The following is a 21925-nucleotide window of genomic DNA, read 5'->3' as shown; positions in this document are numbered from 1 at the left end:
AAATCATGGGCTCAAGTGATTTGCCCACCTTGGCCTCCCAAAGTGCTGGGATTACAGGCGTGAGCCACCACACCTGGCCATCATCTGTAGTGTTAAAAGCTCCACATGTTTGAATTTTTTTTTTTTTTTTTTTTGAGACAGAGTCTTGCTCTGTCGCCCAGGCTGGAGTGCAATGGCATGATCTAAGCTCACTGCAACCCCCGCCTCCCGGGTTCAAGCGATTCTCCTTCCTCAGCCTCCCAAGTAGGTGGGACTACAGTCGTGCACCACCACGTGCAGCTAATTTGCTTGATTTTTATGCCAAATATGAAAAAAAAAAACTTTTTTTAAGTTCTACAGGTGATTCTGTTGGGCCACCAATTAAAGAACCACTGGAGAAGTAAGTTTCCATCTTCCAGTAAGCATATCAAAGGAAAGGCAGTACCTTCTTTCAGAATAGTTCTTTTGACACAGCTTCCAATGAGGGTGTTATAGGCCACTTGGTGTCTGATCAGATTTAGGATAAGAGGAACTCGGCCAGGGTGCTGAAAGGTGATTTTGCTAACAAGGGTTCCCTGTAGACTTCGGCCATCTGGAAGAGGAGCATCCTTGTTGAGGAAATAGCAGTGCTGCTGACCAGGAAGAGCCTGGGCAAAAAGAACAGTTAACGAGTGCTATTTAGTTACCTATTGTATTCCAACCACAAAGTATCCTGAAAAAGCCTACTACTCAAAAAAGTGCAGAAAAGTCTCCACAGTGAATGTTTTCATCAGCTGATATTATAAATGTCAATCAATTACTAATTAGGCTGAAAAGATGTCTTTTTAGTAAATGCACTATGCTAGTGATTTCCTAACCTAGCTAACATAAAAACTACCTCAGAAATCTGTATTAAAGAGGTTCCTAAACCATAAATGCAAAATCACAGAGTCTCCCTCTGTTGCCCAGGCTGGAGTGCAGTGGTGAGATCTCGGCTCACTGCAAGCTCCGCCTCCCGGGTTCATGCCATTCTCCTGCCTCAGCCTCCCGAGTAGCTGGGACTATAGGCACCCGCCACCACGCCCGGCTAATTTTTTTTGTATTTTTAGTAGAGACAGTGTTTCACTGTGTTAGCCAGGATTGTCTCCATCTCCTGACTTCGTGATCCACCCACCTGGGCCTCCCAAAGTGCTGGGATTACAGACATAAACCACCACGCCCGGCTGCAAATTCTCTATTTTTAATAAAACACCTATATAATAATAATGCAGCCAGAATTTGGTAACCACTACTTTAGTCTATTGTAAAAGATTCAGATAAATACAAGTCCAGATGAGGTTTTGGAACGTTCCCTTATTATTATTATTATTATTTTTGAGACAGGGTTTCACTCCCATTACCCAGTATGGAGTACAATTGTGCAATCTTGGCTCATTGCAATCTCTACCTCCCAGGATGAAGCCCCTCAGCCTCCCGAGCAGCTGAGACTAAAGGCATGAACAACCACATGTGCCTTTTTTTTTTTTTTTTTTTTTTTTGAGACAGTCTTGCTCTTGTAGCTCAGGCTGGAGTGCAGTGGTGCGATCTCTGCTCGCTGCAAGCTCCGCCTCCCGGGTTCACGCCATTCTCCTGCCTCAGCCTCCCAAGTAGCTGGGACTACAGGCGCCCGCCATCACACCCAGCTAATTTTTTGTGTTTTTTAGTAGTGACGGGGTTTCACCATGTTGGCCAGGATGGTCTCGATCTCCTGACCTCATGATCTGCCCGCCTCGGCCTCCCAAAGTGCTAGTATTACAGGCGTGAGCCACCGCTCCCGGCCACATCTGCCTAATTTTTGTATTTTTTTTTTTTGTAGAGACAGGATTTTGCCGGAGGATGAGGCAGAAGAATCGCTTGAACCTGGGAGGCAGAGGTTGCAGTCAGCCGAGATCGTGCCACTGCACTCCAGCCTGGGCAACAAGAGCAAAAAAAAAAAAAAAGATAAAAGAAAAGAAAAGGACAGGCATGGTGGCTTGCGCCTGTAATCCCAGCACTTTGGGAGGCGGAGTAGGGTGGATCTCAAGGTCAAGAGATAAAGACCAATCTGGCCAACATGGTAAAACCCCGTCTCTACTAAAAATACAAAAATTATCTGGGCGTGGTGGTGCACACCTACAGTCCCAGCTACTCAGGAGGCTGAGGCAGGAGAATCACTTGAACCCGGGAGGCGGAGGTTGCAGTGAGCCGAGATCGCGCCACTGCACTCCAGCCTGGCAACAGAGCTAGCTAGACTCCATCTCAAAAAATAAAAAAATAAAAAAGAGAGGATTTTGCCATGTTGCCCAGGCTGGTATTGAACTCCTGAGCTCAAGTGATCTGCCTTGCCTTGGCCTCCCAAAGTGCTGGGATTACAGGTGTGAGTCACTGTGCCCAGCCTCTTAATTACTGCTTTCAGCATTTTCCTCTCTGTAAGTACTTTCAGGATCTTTCCAGATTCTAAGCTCATGGCACTTGAAAGAATTAAACAGTAAGAATTTATAACACCTAATTATGATATTCTAAAAGTTCAAAATACCATTAAGAGTCTGTCACCCCGCCAGGCAAGGTGGCTCGCGCCTGCAATCCTAGCACTTTGGGAGGCTGAGGCGGGTGGATCACGAGGTCAGGAGATCGAGACCATCCCGGCTAACATGGTGAAATCCCGTCTCTACTAAAAATACAAAAAATTAGCCAGGCATGGTGGCAGGCGCCTGTAGTCCCAGCTACTCAGGAGGCTGAGGCAGGAGAATGGCATGAACCCGGGAGGTGGAGTTTGCAGTGAGCTGAGATCTCACCACTGCACTCCAGCCTGGGCGACAGAGCAAGACTCCGTCTCAAAAAAAAAAAAAGTCTATCACCCAAAATTTCTTTTTCTTTTTTATTTTTTTGAGACGGAGTCTTGCTCTGTTGCCAGGCTGAAGCGCAGTGGTGCGATCTTGGCTCACTGCAACCTTCGTCTCCCGGGTTCAAGCAATTCTCCTGCCTCAGCCTCCCGAGCAGCTGGGACTACAGGTGCATGACACCACACCCAGCTAATTTTTGTATTTTTTTAGTAGAGATGGGGTTTCACCCTGTTGGCCAGGATGCTCTCGATCTCTTGACCTTGTGATCCACCTGCCTCGGCCTCCCAAAGTGCTGCTGGGATTAGACGTGTGAAACACCACGCCCAGCCTCGTTTTTGTTTTTGTTTTTTTTTGAGACGGAATTTCGCTCGTTGCCCAGGCTGGAGTGCAGTGGTGCAATCTTGGCTCACTGCAACCTCTGCCTCCCGGGTTAAGTGATTCTCCTGCCTCAGCCTCCCAAGTAGCTGGGATTACAGGCATGTTCCACCACACCCGGCTAATTTTTGTATTTTTAGTAGAGATGGGGTTTCACCATGTTATCCAGGCTGGTCTCAAACTCCTGATCTCTAGTGACCACCCGCCTTGGCCTCCCAAATTCCTGGGATTACAGGTGTGAGCCACTGCACCTGGCCAATCACCCAAAATTTCAACAAAGAAATGTACATTGTTGTTTCCTAATGGAAGCTCATGCCCTTTTACTTCAATACATTTCCGAGATTTCTTTTTTTTTTTTTTTTTTTTGAGACAGAGTCTTGCTCTGTCACCCAGGCTGGAGCACAATGGCACAATCTTGTCTCACTGCAACCTCTGCCTCCCAGGTTCAAGCCATTCTCCTCCCTCAGCCTCCCGAGTAGCTGGGATTACAGGCACCCGCCACCACACACGGCTGATTTTTTGTATTTTTAGTAGAGACAGGGTTTCCCTATGTTGGCCAGGCTGGTCTCGAACTCCTGACCTCATGATCCGCCTGCCTTGGCCTCCTAAAGTGCGGGGATTACAGGTGTGAGCCACCGCGCCCAGCCCATTTCTGAGATTTCTGTAATTTCCTGCCTTACTAAAGAAATAGGACATGATCCAGCAGTCTTGAAGAAACTTATCTGACCTCAATAATGCTATAAAGGAAGATTATGATCTTGGGTCCAAACATAACCTACAACACTGTAGCTCCCTAGGGCTTTACTTACAGCATAAAATCTCATGTTGTGATTCAAAGGTATGGGGTCAGGGTCCTTTGATAGCTCAAACTGAGTGATCAGTTCATACAGGGGTGCATAAGTTGGTTGAGTTTCAAACAATGGAATTCCTGGAAAAACAAGAATCAATATAATGATCATGTTAAGATGAAAACACTGACAGCTCAGTTTCCCCTTGATATCTACATTCATTCACCCAAAAGAGTACTTACTAAGCATTTACTAGTACAAAGCACTATAACATCTTTACCAGTAATACTTCAATGAGGCATGTAAGACTGAAAGACGTCATGATAACCTGACTTTGAAGTTTCTTTTTCACACTTATAACAAGTACTATATCCTGATGCTCAAAACTCACCTGTGCAGTTCTGCAGTTTCTGAACAAATGCTCTAGATACTGGGATTGGCTGGGGAAATTTCAAGAAGAAACAGGCAGGAAGATCAACACTGTTGGCACTGGTGATTGAGGAGAAGGAAGGGGTCCTTCAAAAAAAAGAGGGTGGAAGGGTTGGATTCTGACTTGATATAAAAATGAAAAACCCAAACACCTTTTTTTTTTTTTGAGACAGATTTTCCCTCTTAATGCCCAGGCTAGAGTGCAATGGCGTGATCTTGGCTCACTGCAACCTCTGCCTCCCGGGTTCAAGGGATTCTCCTATCTCAGCCTCGTGAGTAGCTGGGATTACAGGTGCCCGCCACCACGCCCGGCTAATTTTTGTATTGTTAGTAGAGATGGGGTTTCACCATGTTGGCCAGGCTGGTCTTGAACTCCTGACCTCAGGTGTTCCACTTGCCTAGCCTCCCAAAGTGCTGGGATTACAGGCGTGAGCCACCGCGCCTGGCCACAAACACCTATTCTTAAACATGTATGTATCACACAGACACATAAGTACAAACTCTCAAAAGCTCACTCTGTGAAACTTCCTACCCCCAATTCCCAGACATGCTATTGGTTAACACTGTAGAATTTAATCAAACATTTATCCTGAGGCATGTTCTCCAGTTGTTACTCCAATGTAACTAATGAACGTAAGATAAAAGGGGGCACTCATTAAGCCAGAGGAATTAGCACAGTTCTCTTCTTTCCCTTTCAGTGCAGAGAATGTGTTCTACGAGCCGACTTTGGAGAGGAACACTCAGATATCAAACAAAAGAGAAATCAATGAATGGATAAAACAAAAGGCCAACCTCTAGAAATTCAAGTGCGGTAACAGCCAGGTTAAAACTTGTTACATACTGCGCTTTGAGAAAAATTGACTTTGCTACTCTAAAATTATATTTAACTTACCATTTATTGTCAACTGGATGTGACCCCATAATTAATGGTGCAATTGGGAGTTTGTACACAGCAGATGTTCCTTCAATTGTCACTGATGCATTCATGCCCAAAGATCGAGAAACTGGGGATAGGAAAGAAAAAGGGTATTCCTCAAAGTAATACAAATGATGGGAATCACAGTATGTTTTAAGAGGTTAATTTTTGCAATATTTGTCAGCTATAATTTATCAGATGCTGTTATTCCCTTATTTATTTATGTATGTATTTATTTATTTATTTTGAGACACAGTCTTGCTCTGTCACCCAGGCTGAAGTGCAGTGGCGCGATCTCAGCTCACTGCAAGCTCCGCCTCCTGGGTTCACACCATTCTCCTGCCTCAGCCACCCAAGTAGCTGGAACTACAGGCGCCCATCACCATGCCCGGCTAATTTTTTGTATTTTTAGTAGAGATGGGATTTCACCATGTTTGTCAGGATGGTCTCGATCTCTTGACCTCATGATCCGCCCATCTTGGCCTCCCGAAGGACTAGGATTACAGGTGGGATTACAGGTGTGAACCACTGCGCCCAGCCTATTTATTTATTTTTTTATTGGAGGCAGAGTCTCACTCTGTCCAGACTGGAATGCAATGGTGTGATCTCGACTCACTGCAATCTCCACCTCCCAGGTTCAAGCAATTTTCATGCCTCAGCCTCCCACGTACCTGGCATTACAGGAATGCACCACCATGCCTGGCTAATTTTTTTGTATGTTTTGTAGAGATGGGGGTTTCATCAGGTTGGCCAGGCTGGTCTCAAACTCCTGGCCTAAAGTTGATCCACCCATCTCAGCCTCCCACAGTGCTGAAATTACAGGCATGAACCACCAGGCACGGCCTGTAGTTCCTATAAAACTTAGAAATCAGGCCGGGTGTGATGGCTCATGCCTGTAATCCCAGCACTTTGGGAGGCTGAGGCGGGTGGATCACAAGGTCAGGGGTTCAAGACCAGCCTGCAGAAGACGGTGAAACCGCATCTCTACTAAAAACACAAAAATTAGCCAGGTGTGGTGACAGGCGCCTGTAATCCCAGCTACTCAGGAGGCTGAGGCAGGAGAATCACTTGAACCTGGGGGGCGGAGGTTGCAGTGAGCCGAAATCGCACCACTGCACTCCAGCCTGGGCGACAGAGTGAGACTCTGTCTGGGGAAAAAAAAAAAAAATTAGAAATCCTGGAAGTTACCTTTCTAATCAACCAATAATTTTTGTCAGTAAATAAAACACAAGAAACAATGCAGTCCAAAAACATCATTTTTGAAGGGTTCAGTATCAATATTTACTTATTTTTTCTTCAGAATGCATTTAAGTAGGATCATAATAAAAGGACAGGCTGGTGCACTGGCTCACACCTGTAATCCTAGCACTTTGGGAGGCCAAGGCGGGAGGATGGCTTGAGCCCAGGACTTCGGGGGCTGTAGTGAGCTGTGATCAAATCACTGTACGCCAGCCTGGGCAACACAGTGAGACCTACCCCGTCCCCCATGCCAAATTATAATAACAATAAAGGAGCCTGACGCCAAGGCTCGCACCTGTAATCCTAGCACTTTCGGAGGCCAAGACAGGTGGATCACTTCAGGTAAGGAGTTCAAGACCAGCTTGGCCAACATAGTGAAACCCCATCTCTACTAAAAATACAAGAATTAGCCGGGTGTGGTGGTGCATGCCTGTAGTCCCAGCTACTTGGGAGGCTGAGGCAGGAGAATCACTTGGACCCAGGAGGTGTAGGTTGCAGTGAGCTGAGATCGCACCACTGCACTCCAGCCTGGGTGACAGAGTGAGACTCCATCTTAAATAAATAAATAAACAAACAAACAATAAAGGGATGGAGTCAATGAGTGAAGCTACAAAGGGACCTAAGGAGGTATTAGTCCATTTCACTTTTTTTTGAGACAGAGTTTTGCTCTTGTTGCCCAGGCTGGAGTGCAATGGCACAATCTCGGTTCACTGCAACCTCCGCCTCCCAGGTTCAAGCGATTCTCCTGCCTCAGCTTCCTGAGTAGCTGGGATTACAAGCATGGGCCACCACGCCTGGCTAATTTTGTATTTTTAGTAGAGACAGGGTTTCTCCATGTTGGTCAGGCTGGTCTCGAACTCCTGACCTCAGGTGATTCGCCCACCTCAGCCTCCCAAAGTGCTGGGATTACAGGCATGAGCCACCGCGCCCGGCAGTCTATTTCTCTTTATCTTTTCTTGTATCAAGGGCAAACAGAAAATAATGTCCATTACCATAGTTCTTTAATTTAGAAAACTTCACTTTTTTTTTTTGATCAGTAACTCACTACGTTGCCCAGGCTGGAGTACCATGACTATTTACATGCACGATCATGGTATGCTACAGTCTCAAACTCCTGGGCTCAAGCAATCCTCCTGCCCAAACCTCCCAAGTAGCTAGGACTACAGGCATAAACCACCAGGCCCATCCTTCTACACTTTTAAAACAATGAGTAAGCTGATTATCTCAGGTCAGATCGTTTATATCTCTTCTTATGAGTTGCTCATTTACTTATTTATTCAAAAGTACTTTTTTTCTTTTTTTGAGATGGAGTCTCGCTCTGTCACCCAGACTGGAGTGCAGTGACGCAATCTTGACTCACTGCAACCTCCTCCTCCCGGGTTCAAGCAATTCTCTTGCCTTAGCCTCCTGAGTAGCTGGGATTACAGGCGCGTACCACCATGCTTGGGTAATTCTTGTATTTTTAGTAGAGACAGGGTTTCACCATGTTGGCCAGGCTGGTCTCCAACTCCTGACCTCGTGATCTGCCCACCTCAGCCTCCCAAAGTGCTGGGATTACAGGCGTGAGCCACCGTGCCCAGCCCAAAAGTACTTATTAAGCTCCTATTATGTATGTGTGTATATATGCATGTGTGTATATACATATGTATGTACTTGTGAACACACATATACGTGTGTGAGGTGTTGTGTGTATAAGGTGCAAATGGTAAGGTCAGCAAACTCATTAGAGAATAGCAAACCAGAAATTAAAGGCAAGCTGGGCACCGAACAAAACCTTTAATTCCTTTACAATTAAAGTCTTACCATTATTCTCATGCAAAATGATGGGAGATGCAGTCTTGTCATCCAGCAGGTCAGAAGGAGAGACATAGTACTTCAGGTTCATTAAATGACCTATAAAAAATAAAACTCATAACTGTATCTTTATCAGGTAAATTACAAATACAGAAAAACATTAACATTTATTATATAAACCGATATTCAAGAAAGTACTTTAACATATATGAAGAGTCATGCTCCAAAACAGCTTATGAAATATGGCAGGTGTGGTGACTCACACCTGTAATCCTGGCACTCTGGGAGGCTGCGGCAAGAGGATCACTTGAGTCCAGGAGTTTGAGACTAGCATGGTCAACACAGTCAGACTCCACCTCTAAAAATAATAATAATAGGCCAGGCGCGATGGCTAATGCCTGTAATCCTAGCACTTTGGGAGGTGAAGATGGTGAATCACCTGAGGAGAGAAGTTCAAGACCAGCCTGGCCAACATGGTGAAACCCCATCTCTACTAAAAATACAAAAAATTGGCCAGGCGTGGTGGCTCACGCCTGTAATCCTACAACTTTGGGAGGCCAAGGCAGGCGGATCACAAGGTCAGGATATTGAGACCATCCTGACTAACATGGTGAAACCCCATCTTGACTAAAAATACAAAAAACTAGCTGGGCATGGTGGCACGCGCCTGTAGTCCCAGCTATGCAGGAGGCTGAGGCAGAAGAACCGCTTGAACCCAGGAAGCAGAGGTTACAGTGAGCTGAGATCACGCCACTGCACTCCAGCCCTGGCAACAGAGGGAGACTCCGTCTCAAAAATAATAATAATAATAATTAGCCTGGCATGCTGGTGAGTGCCTGTAGTCCCAGCTACTCAGGAAGATAAGGTGGGAGGTCAAGGATACAATGAGCCGTGATTGTGCCACTGCACTCCAGCCTGGAAGGCAGAGCAAGACCCCATCTCAAAAAGTAAAAATAAAAAATAAAAAAATATGACAGGCGCTTGGGTGTGGTGGCACACACCTGTAATCCCAGCACTTTGGGAGGCCAAGGTGGGCAGATCACGAGGTCAGGAGATCAAGACGAGCCTGGCCAGCATGGTGAAACCTTGTATCTACTAAAAATACAAAAAATTAGCCAGGCATGGTGGCTCGCACCTGTAGTCCCAACTACTCGGGAGGCTGTGACAGGAGAATTGCTTGAACCCAGGAGGTGGAGGTTGTAGTGAGCTAAAATCGTGCCACTGCACTCCAGCCTGGGCGACAGAGCAAGACTCCATCTCAAAAAAAAAAGACATATGACAGAAGATGAAGTATGGATTCTGGGACTAACAATTTATTTCACACAATTGATTTAAAAAAAAAAAAAAAAAGGCCAGGTGAACTGGCTCACGCTTATAATCCCAACACTTTGGGAGGCTGAGGCTGGAGGATCACTTGAAGCCAGGAGTTCAAGTCTATAGTGAGTTATGACTGCACCACTGCACTCTAGCCTAGGCAACACAGTGAGACCCCCATCTCTAAAAAAATTGTTAAAGTTACCCAGGCACGGTGGCACTTGACTGAAGTCCTAGCTACTCAGGGGGCTGAGGTGGGAAGATCACTTAAGCCCAAGAGTTAAGGGCTGAAGTGAGCTATGTTTCTGCCACTGTACTTCAGCCAGAGGGACATAGCAAGGCTCTGTCTCAAAAAGATAACAAACAAAAATGGGGAGGACAGGTATTGACAGCTTAGAAATCATCGCAAAAAGCCCAGGCGCAGTGGCTCACGCCTATAATCCCAGCACTTTGGGAGGCCGAGACAGGCAGCTCACCTAGGGTCAGGAGTTCGAGACCAGCCTGGCCAACATGGTGAAACCCTGTCTCTGGTAAAAATACAAAAATTAGCTGGGCACGGTGGCACGTGCCTGTAATCCCAGCTACATGGGAGGCTGAGGCAGGAGAATTGCTGGAACCCAGGATGCAGAGGTTGCAATGAGCCAAGATCGCGCCACTGCACTCCAGCCTGGGAGACAGAGCAAGACTCTGCCTAAATGCCTAAAAAAAAAAAAAAAAAAGGAAGAAATCATCACAAAATACACAAATATCTGGCAATTTTCTCCCTCTGCTTATATGTTTATAAACCCCAAGATGAGGCCAGACGCAGTGGCTTATGCTTATAATCCCAACCCTTTGCAATGCAGTGGCAGGAAGATCACTTGATCCCAGTTCAAGACCAGCCTAGGCAACATAGTAAGACCATGTCTCTATAAAACAACAAAAATTAGCCAGGCATGGTATCCTGTACCTGTAGTCCAAGCTACTCAGGAAACTGAGTTAGGGGGATTATTTGGGCCCAGGAGGTTGAGGCTGGAGTGAGTCATGATTGCACGACTGCACTCCAGCCTGGGCAACACAGCAAGACCCTGTCTCAAAAATAAATAAATAGGGACTGGTGCAGTGGCTAATACCTGTTTGTAATCCCAGCACTTTGGGCAGCCGAGGAGGGAGGATCACTTGAAGTCAGGAATTTGAGACCAGCCTGGCCAACATGGTGAAACCCCATCTCTACTAAAAATACAAAAATTAGTCGGGTGTGGTGGCACATGCCTGTAATCCCAGCTACTCGGGAGGCTGAGGCAGGAGAATCCCTTGAACCCGGGAGGCAGAGGTTACAGTGATCCAAGATTGTGCCACTGCACTCCAGCCTGGTGAGAGCCTGTCTCAAGAAAAATAAACAAATACATAAGAATAAAAATTGGCCAGGCACAGTGGCTCATGCCTGTAATCCCAGCACTTTGGGAGGCTGAGGCGGGCAGATCACGAGGTCAGGAGATCGAGACCATCCTGGCTAACGCTGTGAAACCCCATCTCCACTAAAAAATACAAAAAAATTAGCCAGGCGTGGTGGCGGGCGCCTGTAGTCCCAGCTACCCTGGAGGCTGAGGCAGGAGAATGGCGTGAACCTGGGAGGCGGAGCTTGCAGTGAGCTGAGATCGCGCCACTGTACTCCAGCCTGGGCAACAGAGCAAGACTCCGTCTTAAAAAAAAAAAAAAAAAAAGAATAAAAATTAACAAATAAATAGGCTGGGCGCAGTGGCTCATGCCTGTAATCCCAGCACTTTGGGAGACCAAAGTAGGCCGATCAGTCGAGGCGAGGAGTTCAGGACCAGCCTGGCCAAAACAGTGAAACCCTGTCTCTACCAACAATAGAATAAATTAGCTGGCTATTGTGGTGCACACCTGTAATCCCAGCTACTCAGGAGGCTGAGGCATGAGATTCACTTGAGCCCAGGAGGTGGAAGGAGCAGTAAGCCGAGATCATGCCACTGCACTCCAGCCTGGGCAACAAAGTGAGACTCTGTCTCAAAAAAATAAAATAAACAAACAAACTAAAGGTGAAATGAAAAGTAATGACCCTCAACTTAAATTACACATGTTTCTAAACAAGCAAAATAGGATCACGTACCCCCACTCCTTGGTGTGAGATAGCCAACACTTCCATGAAGAATCTTATCCAAGGGACCAGCATTAGTTGCTTTCCTGTAAGACAAGTTATCTATGTTTGCTTATATTTAATCCCTGATGGTCTTGGTACACACTGTGATATTGATTTCACCTCTCCGAAGTCTTTTCTTTTTTTTTTTTGAGACGGAGTTTCGCTCTTGTCGCCCAGGCTGAAGTGCAGTGGTACAATCTCAGCTCACCGCAACCTCCGCTTCCCAGGTTCCAGTGATTCTCCTGCCTCAGCCTCCCGAGTAGCTGGGATTACAGGCGCCCGCCACCACGCCCAGCTAATTTTTTGTATTTTTAGTAGAGACGGGGTTTCACCATACTGGGCAGGCTGGTCTCGAACTCGTGACCTCAGGTGATCCGCCCGCCTCGGCCTCCCAAAGTGCTGGGATTACAGGCGTGAGCCACCGCGCCCAGCCCAAAGTCTTATAATACTATCATAATGGTTCTGTCTTGTAATTGGGCATATAGCAAATGTATTTCACCTCCAAAGTAAAGGGATTATTTCCAAGTACACACCAGTATGTAGTATGGTGAACAAAAATTACACTTAGACTATTATTTCTCAGATGGGACTCCAGGTCTGATGAGTCTTGAGATAAAACCTATGGTAACCAACAACTTAACGATACTGATACTCAGAAGTTCAAATACAATCATCATTTTGGAAGAGAAAGGACATATTATCATACGGGCTTAATAGAGATGTATAAAATAGGACCCTAATCTCCCCAGAGAAAAACTCAAGGGATCATGTAGAATTAAGGTTTTAGCAGTCTTACCAGTACATAATTGCCATTTTAGAAAGATCTTGTTCTAAGGATTGGAGAGCCAAGTACATTTTAGTCTTCAGTTTGCTGGAGAGTAGATGAGAAGAACATGAGTTAATAGTTGAAAAATATGACCAAGCGGGGTGGCTCAGCCTGTAATCCCAGCACCTTGGGAGGCTGAGGCGGGCAGATCACCTGAGGTCAGGAGTTTGAGACCAGCCTGGCCAACATGGCAAAACCCCATCTCTACTAAAACTACAAAAATTAGCTGAGCGTGGTGGCAGGCACCTGTAATCCCAGCTGCTCGGAAGGGTGAGGCAGGAGAATTGCTTGAACCCGAGAGGAAGAGGTTGCAGTGAGCCAAGATCATACCACTGCACTCCAGCCTGGGTGACAGAACAAGATTCCATCTCAAAAAAAAAAAAAAAAAAAAAAAGTTGAAAAATACACATATATACATACAGACACAAACAGTGACATAGAAGGCCTAAAGAGCAAGTCTAAATTGAAGGCAAAAAAATATATATATTTTTAAAAACTGGCCAGGCGCAGTGGCTCACGCCTATAATCCTAGCAATTTGGGAAGCCAAGGCAGGCAGATTGCCTGAGCTCAGGAGTTTGAGACCAGCCTGGGCAACACGGTGAAACCCCGTCTCTAATAAAATACAAAAAAAAAAAAAAATTAGCCAGGCGTGGCAGCATGCGCCTGTAGTCCCAGCTACTTGGGAGACTAAGGCAAGAGAATTGCTTGAACCCGGGAGGTGGAGGTTGCAGTGAACCAAGATCGTGCCATTGCATTCCAGCCTGGTGGCAGAGCGAGACTCTGTCTCCAAAAAAAAACAAAAAACAAACAAACAAAAAAAAAACCAAAAAAAAACTGGCCAGGCGCGGTGGCTCATGCCTGTAATCCCAACACTTTGGGAGGCCGAAGCGGGTGGATCACGTGAGGTCAGGAGTTTGAGACCAGCCTGACCAACATGGTAAAACCCTGTCTCTACTAGAAATACAAAAATTAGCCAGGTGGCTGGGCGCAATGTCTCACGCCTATAATCCAAGCACTCTGGGAGGCCATGGCGGGTGGATCAAGGTCAGGAGTTCGAGGCCAGCCTGGCCAAGATGGTGAAACCCCACCTCTACTAAAAATGCAAAACTTAGCCAGGTCAGTGGTGGGCGCCTTTAATCCCAGCTACTCGGGAGGCTGAGGCAGGAGAATCGCTTGAACCCAGGAGGCGGAGGTTGCAGTGAGCCGAGATGGCACCACTGTACTGCAGCCTGGGCGACAGAGCAAGAGTCAAAAAAAATTATAATAATTAGCCAGGCGTGGTGGCGCATAGCCGTAAACCCAGCTACTCGGAAGGCTGAGGCAGGAGAACTGCTTGAACCCGGGAGGTGGAGGCTGCAGTGAGCTGAGGTCATGCCACTGCACTCCAGCCTGGGTGACAGAGCGACAATCCGTATTTTAAAAAAAAGAAAAAAAAAAAAAACATTTTAAAACATTAATTCTTGACTGGACCTCAGGTGGTCCACCCACCTCAGCCTCCCAAAGTGCCAGGATTAAAGGGGTGAGCCACTGTGCCCAGCCTAAAACATTAATTTTTAAAATAAATTTTTTTTGTTACTATATATATATATATACACATATTTTTTTTTTTTTTTTTTGAGACAGCATCTCGCTCTGTCAACCAGGCTGGAGCACAGTGACGCAATCACTGCTCAGTGCACCCTCAAACTACTAGTTTGAAGTGATCGTCCCACCTTAGCCTCCGAAGTAGCTGGGACTACATGCACTCATCACCACCCATCTAAGCTGTTGCTGTTGTCTTTCTGCTAGAGACAGGGTCTCACTATGTTGCCCAGGCTGGTATTGATCTCCTGAGCTCAAGAAATCTTCCTGTCTTGGCCTCCCAACGTACTGGGATTAGAGGCATGGGCCACTTTGACTGGCTTCACTACTATTAAAGCCTATTTTTAGCACTTCAAAGCTTATTTTTATCTCTGTTTTAAAAAGCCAAATACGTTAATAGAATCCCAGGTAGGTTAAAAATAGAATTAAAGCCAGTTCCACAACAACTAATTCCTTTCAGCCTGGAAATTGGAATGTTGGACATCTCAAAGATTATATTCTGTCTTCCAGCATTATGATCGATTAATGCAGGTGCTGCCTATTGAAGATATCTTTGAAAGGCCCAATGTTGGAAGCTGAGCTACAGATTGCAGTATAAGTAGAAACTAGGAGTGACAAACAGCAGAAGAGGTAGCAAATTTCTAGGCATAAGGTGGCTTATAGATTTATACTGATTTTTACAAACAAAAGCAAAAATATTAAAAATACTTACTTGTCCCCTGGTAGGTTATACAGATTAACAAGGCCCTTAAGGTGCTTAGAAAATTCATCAAAATTTTTTTCCCTATAAGGAGTTCAGGGAAGAGGGGAAAGAGAGGAAAATAAAACATAAAATTACTACTCAATCTTACAACAAAGTGCCAAAAATCACAGCTATATAAAACTGATTTTAATAATCAGCTTTAACCATTTTCCTCAAAAGTTTTCTAGCATCAATGAAAAGCAGCAAAAGAAAAGAAAATATTTTCCTTTGTCTCCCTCCTCCATTTTTTCTGGAGAAGGTGCTAATAAGCAGTGTGAAAGTTAAAAGGAAGGTGGGCAAAACCTCTTTACCAGGTGTTTTATTAGCTCCCAAGTAATGAAACCTGATTTAAATCAATCATTAACAACTTTCCTTTCTTTTCCCTTTTTATTAATTTTTTTGTAGAGACGGGGTTTCCCGATGTTGCCCAGGCCAGACTCTAACTCCAGGACTTCAGCAATGCTCTCACTTCAACCTCTCACCTTCAACAACAGGTGTGCACCACCACACCCAGCTCCTTTCCTCCAAATATGTAACTGAATTTGGATGTCAACAAAAATAAAACTTTTGATTGCAGAGATAATAAGAAGAAAATTAATTAGGAAGGGCCAGGCACAGTCCTCGCGCCTGTAATCCCAGCACTTTGGGAGGCCAAGGTGGGTGGATCATGAGGTTAGGAGATCGAGACCATCCTGGCTAGCATGGTGAAACCCCATCTCTATTAAAAATACAAAAAAAAATTAGCCGAGTGTGGTGGCGGGCACCTGTAGTCCCAGCTACTCAGGAGACTGAGGCAGGAGAACAGCATGAACCAAGAAGGCGGAGCTTGCAGTGAGCCGAGATCGCGCCACTGCACTCCAGCCTGGGCGACAGAGCAAGACTCTGTCTCAAAAAAAGAAAATAAATTGGGAAGACACAACACTTGTGGGTATACAGCAACATGAGAGCAAAGATGAGAGGGAAAACAAATACTAGGACAGAGACGGAGACCCAGAGAAAAGGTAGTGGGTACTCTCGAGGCAAAATACCCATTAGAAAATATTGCTATGACCAGATCTACCCTAGAAAAAATAAACTACTACCGTGACCTCTGGCTTTCTAGGACCCAATATTCAGGCTTCGATTGTCGGACAAATGGGCTTTTGTGGATAGGTTTAGGAATCCAATACATCTCCACAATTCTAACTCTTGATATCTTTTTTCAAACTTGAAAAAAAAAGCTCTCTGGAAAGCTAAACTGCCATGACAATGTCAGACACTTGAGCAGACATTCTGTGAGCATTTACTGAGCACTTACAGTCAACAGTGCTATTAAGACAGCAAAAAGAAACGAGTAGCAGCAAAATATATTCTTTAACTTAATATTACCATCTATACTAAATGGTAATATCAGGTAAAAGTCAACATTATTTCTTTTTTTCTCTTTTTCTTTTTTGAGACAGAGTCTCACTCTGTCGTCCAGGCTGGAGTCCGATGGCGATGGCACGATCTCAGCTCACTACAACTTCCACCTCCTGAGTTCACGCGATTCTCCAGCTTCAGCCTCCTGTGTAGCTGGAATTACAGACGAGCACCACCACACCCAGCTAATTTTTTGTATTTTTAGTAGACATAAGGTTTCACCATGGCTGGATACTACAAAAATTAGCCGGGCATAATGGCAGGTACCCGTAATCCCAGCTACTCAGGAGGCTAAGGCAGGAAAATCGCTTGAACCCGGGAGGGGGAGGTTGCAGTGAGCCGAGATTGCGCCACTGTACTCCAGCCTGGGCAACAGAGTGACACACCATCTCGAAAAAAAAGGCCGGGTGCGGTGGCTCACACCTGTAATCCCAGCACTTTGGGAGGCCGAGGCAGGCAGATCACCAGGTCAGGAGATCGAGACCATCCTGGCTAACACGATGAAACCCCATCTCTACTAAAAATACAAAAATTATCCGGGCATGGTGGCAGGTGCCTGTAGTCCCAGCTACTCGGGAGGCTGAGGCAGGAGAATGGCATGAACCCAGGAGGCGGAGCTTGCAGTGAGCAGAGAGCACACCACTGCACTCCAGCCTGGGCGACAGAGCGAGACTCCAACTCAAAAAAAAGAAAAAAAAAAAAAAAAAGCTTTTGCACACACACATACACAACTTATTTCCTCAATGTGAACACTCTAAGACATCCTCATGTGGTGCCTGAGAACTTCGCAATGCTCAAAACAAAGTGTATACTGTAATAACTTCCTTAAATTCCCCAAAAGTCTTAATTCTGAGTTTAAATTTAAGTACAGAAATTTCCACTCAATTAAAAGAAAAGTGAAAAAATCCACTATCTGCTAAAAGCGACTGTCTTCAAACCTAGCACTTTTACTGTAACACACATATACCTTCTAAATGAAACAATTTTTCCCAAAATCAAAGCGAAAAAGTTATTTTCATGGTATCATACTCAATTATCAAGCCTTCACTGATTCAATGATTACCTTCTATTTATTTTGTTCCACACATAATTCTTTATTATTTTTTTTTTGAGACAGTCTCACTCCGTCACCCAGGCTGGAATGCAGTGATGTGATCCCAGCTCACTGCAACCTCCACCTCCCAGGCTCAAGGCATCTTGTGCCTCAGCCTCCTGAGTAGCTGGGATTACACGTGTGAGCCACTATGCTCAGCTACTTTTTTTTTTTTTTGAGACAGAGTTTTGTTCTTGTTGCCCAGGCTGGACTGTAATGGCACGATCTTGGCTCACCACAACCTCTGCCTCCGGGGTTCAAGCGATTCTCCTGCCTCAGCCTCCCAAGTAGCTGAGATTACAAGCATGTGCCACCACGCACGGCTAATTTTTTATTTTTAGTAGAGACGGGGTTTCTCCGTGTTGGTCAGGCTGGTCTCGAACTCCTGACTTCAGGTGATCCGCCTGCCTCGGCTTCCCAAAGTGCTGGGATTACAGGCATGAGCCATCGCGCCCGGCCTCACATTCAGCTAATTTTTGTATTTTTTGTAGAGACAGGGTTTCGCCAGGCTGGCTAGGCTGGTCTTGAACTCTTGGCCTCAAGTGATCTGCTCACTTCGACCTCCCAAACTGTTGGGATTATAGGCATGAGCCACCGCCCCCAGCTATATGAAATTCCTAAACCTAGATCACCAATTCCCAACCAGGGGTGATTTTGTGCCCCAGGGGACATGGTTGTAACAACTAAGGAGATACTACTGGCAACTAATGAAGAGGCCAGGGATGCTATTAAACATAATAGAATGCACCAGGCCACCCGGGAGCAAATAATTTTCCAATCCAAATTGTCATTAGTACCAAGTTTAAGAGACCCTGGGATATCTTTCTGTTGGGAATCTGAATCAAAATAAGAAAAAAAAAAATTAAAACTTAAAAAAACAGGGGCCGGGCACAGTGGCTCACGCCTATAATCCCAGCACTTTGGCAGGCCAAGGCAGGAGGATCACCTGAGGTCAGGAGTTTGAGATCAGCCTGGGCAACACGGTGAAATCCCGTCTCTACTGAAAATACAAAATTAGCAGGGCGTGGTAGCACATGCCTATAATCCCAGCTACTCGGGAGGCTGAGGCAGGAGAATCACTTGAACCCAGGAGGCAGAGGATGCGGTGAGCCAAGATCACACCATTGCACTCCAGCCTGGGCAACAAAAGTAAATCTCCGTCTCACCAAAAAAATAAAAATAAAAATAAAAAAACAGAAAAGGGGCCAGGTGCTCAGTGAGCCGAGACCGCACCATTATACTCCAGACTGGGTAACAAGAACAAAACTCCGTCTCAAAAAAAAAACAGAAAAGAAAAGAAAAGGGTCCAGCAAGGTGGCTCACAACTGTAATCCCAGCACTTTGGGAGATGTGAGGTCAGGAGTTCAAGATCAGCCTGGCCCACATGGCGAAACCTCGTCTCTATTTTTTTTTTTTTTCTGAGATGGAGTCTTGCTCTGTCACCCAGGCTGGAGTGCAGTGGCACGATCTCAGCTCACTGCAACCTCCGCCTCCTGGGTTCAAGCAATTTTCTGCCTCAGCCTCCCGAGTAGCTGGGATTACAGGTACCCACCACCATGCCTGGCTAATTTTTTTTTTTTTTTTTTTTTTTTTTTTTGAGACGGCGTCTTGCTCTGTCGCCCAGGCTGGAGTGCAGTGGCGAGATCTCAGCTTACTGCAAGCTCCGCTCTCAGGTTCACGCCATTCTCCTGCATCAGCCTCCCTAGTAGCTGGGACCACAGACGCCTGCCACCACACCCAGTTAATTTTTTGTATTTTTTTTTTTTTTTTTAGTAGAGATGGGGTTTCACCGTGTTAGCCAGGATGGTCTTGATCTCCTGACCTCATGATCCACCCGCCTCAGCCTCCCAAAGTCCTGGGATTACAGGTGTCAGCCTAAATTTTATATTTTTAATAGAGATGGGGTTTCACCATCTTGGCCAGGCTGGTCTTGAACTCCTGACCTCATGGATCCACCTGCCTCAGCCTCCCAAAGTGCTGGGATTACAGGCGTGAACCACCGCACCCAGCCACCTAGTCTCTATTAAAAATACAAAAATTAGCTGGGCATGGTGGCACACACATGCAGTCCCAGCCGCTCTGGAGGCTGAGGCAGGAAAATCGCTTGAACCCAGGAGGCAGAGGTTGCAGTGAGCTGAGATCGCGCCACTGCACTCCAGCCTGGGCAATAGAGCAAGACTCCATCTCAAAACAAAAACGAAAACAAAAAAACCCTGGGATAGAGTAGGGTGAAAAGCTATGCTATGTCAATTCAGGACGTGATTAAGTATAGACTCTTAAAAATCTTTGCCCAAGAAAATAAACTTGTTCCTGAGGAGAATAACTTCTGACCAGTCTTAAAAGCCAGCTGTAAAGAACAGCACTGTCTGTCAATATCAAGGAATATAAATCGTATTTGCTCACCTTAGCTGCTGTACCAGCTCCGGACAGCTCTGAAATCAAAGAAAATTATGTTAAAACATTAAAACTACTTTAGCAACTTTGAAGATATCAAAAGCCTTTCTCTTTTTCTATAGCACATGTTTTACAACAAAACCATTAAAACTACAGATGGTCCTCATATTAAAATATTAAAAAGCATCTTCTTCCTACTTGGTGAACCATAGGATTAGGGTGAGAAATTTAAAGTCAAAGCATATGAAATAGTTTTTAAAAGAATCTACTTTCAGTAGCTTGTTTAAAACATTAGGAACTCTAATGCCATACATGGAATTCATATCAAATTGTCTGGTTACACAGATTTTACATTCATCTCTATTACATAATTTTTCAGATCATCTGTTCTTGATTATAATCTCTTTGAAGGTAGTAACCCTGAGTCATTTATTTCTGTATCCCCAGCACCTATTGTTCAATCGCGGCTCATGTTTGTTGATATGAAATGAAAAGGGTTCCTGCCGGTGTAGTGGCTTATGCCTGTAATCCCAACACTTTGGGAGGCTGAGGCAGGTGGATCACTTGAGGTCAGGAGCTGGAGACCAGCCTGGCCAACATAGGGAAACCCCGTCTCTACTAAAAATACAAAAATTAGCCAGGCATGGTGGCACACACCTGTAATCCCAGCTACTTGGGAGGCTGAGGCAGGAGAATTGCTTGAATCCAGGAGGCAGAGATTACAGTGAGCCAAGATCATGCCACTGCACTCCAGGCGACAGAATGAGACTCTGTCTCAGGAAAAAAAAAAAGAAAAAGAAGGAAAGAAGGAAAGAAAGAAGGAAGGAAGGAAGGAAAGAAAGAGAGAAAGAGAAAGAAAAAAAGAAAGAAAAGAAAAAGCAAGCAAGCAAGAAAGAAAGAAAGAAAAAAGAAAGAAAAGAAAGAAAGGAAGGAAGGAAGGAAGGAAAGGGAAAAGGGTTCCTATGGTGTTTCCACTTGTCAAAGCCTTTGGATGATGTCAGAGATGGGACCCATATTTTCTAAATCCCATTCTATAGCTGTTGATTTTGTAGCCCATCACATCATCTCTACAGTGGCTCATGAAAAAACCTAAACCCAAGCTATTTAAACCCCAACAATTAATTTTAAAATTAATGTCCCTAAGTAAACCCCACAGATTCCAGTGAAATATCAACAACACATACCACAGGATTCTCCCCATGGTGAGCCACTTTTACATCACAAAGCTGTCCTGCAGGATCTAACTGCACTTCCACATAGAACATATCTGACGTGATGTAACATTCAGTGCCACTGGCACTGAGATGAGAGCCCAGTCTAGCAGGAACAAATCAAAACAAAAATTAATAGAAGACACATAAATAAAGCCACCCAAAGTTAACACTAAGTTAAATGTTTCTGCCTACAGAAAGACTACTTACCCATTCTGTCTTGCTATGGACTCCAAACGATCAGTCATTGCTGGTAAAGATGTTACTACAAAAGGATGAAAAAAGGAAGTCACAAAGAATGATCCAAATGACTTAAATGATATTCTTTTAAGACAGAAAGATTCATCCTTCCAAAACCGTAAACATATTCAGTAGTTCAAATGCTTGTAATTTACATAAAGTTCATTGATTAGGCTTAGCTGTGGCCTATGCAGTACTAAAGGTCAAAAAAAAAAGATCTATTTGAAAAATTACCGAACCTTTCTCCTCTCCTGTTTTCATTACTCCTTATGTGGGACAAGCTGCCTTTAACTTAAGACACATTTATCTGCTAATGATAGAATAAGGAAGATTAACATTAAAACTAACATTAAAAAAAAGTCAACATTAACAACACCATTAATCACAACAGTCAAAAGGTTAAAACAATCCAAGTGTCCACTAGCAGATGAATGGATAAATGAAATGTATATACATAAAGAGGAGTATTTTTCAACCTTAAAAAAGAAATTCTAATAAATGCTTCAAAATAGATGAACCTTGAAGACATTACGTTTAGTGAAATAAGCCAGTCACAAAAGGACAAATATATGATTCCACTTATATCAGGTATACAGAGTAGTCAAATTCATAAAGACAGGAA

General features: G+C 44.8%; 1 protein-coding gene across 9 annotated transcripts in view; it reads right to left on the bottom strand.

Moving 5' to 3' along the window:
* MED1 (mediator complex subunit 1) overlaps window positions 1-21925 on the bottom strand; it is a 46898-nt gene that overhangs the window by 14952 nt on the left and 10021 nt on the right. For 3 of the 9 annotated variants that reach the window (XM_001172406.8, XM_063798601.1, XM_063798602.1), the window contains 11 exons: window positions 21274-21328; window positions 21037-21169; window positions 19862-19890; window positions 14935-15006; window positions 12611-12685; window positions 11785-11858; window positions 8370-8459; window positions 5304-5415; window positions 4374-4498; window positions 4004-4122; window positions 425-626 (listed from right to left, as the gene is read on the bottom strand). In XM_001172406.8, the coding sequence (XP_001172406.1) occupies window positions 425-626; window positions 4004-4122; window positions 4374-4498; window positions 5304-5415; window positions 8370-8459; window positions 11785-11858; window positions 12611-12685; window positions 14935-15006; window positions 19862-19890; window positions 21037-21169; window positions 21274-21328 (1086 nt within the window). The remainder of the gene's footprint in view (window positions 1-424; window positions 627-4003; window positions 4123-4373; window positions 4499-5303; window positions 5416-8369; window positions 8460-11784; window positions 11859-12610; window positions 12686-14934; window positions 15007-19861; window positions 19891-21036; window positions 21170-21273; window positions 21329-21925) is intronic. The other 6 variants (XM_063798603.1, XM_063798604.1, XM_063798607.1 and 3 more) reach the window with 5 other exon arrangements.

This window comes from Pan troglodytes, chromosome 19 (genome assembly GCF_028858775.2).
Source record: "Pan troglodytes isolate AG18354 chromosome 19, NHGRI_mPanTro3-v2.0_pri, whole genome shotgun sequence".
NCBI classification, from domain to species: Eukaryota; Metazoa; Chordata; class Mammalia; order Primates; family Hominidae; genus Pan; species Pan troglodytes.
The sequence above is the reverse complement of the archived record's forward strand: the minus strand, read 5'-3'. Positions and strand labels throughout refer to the sequence as shown.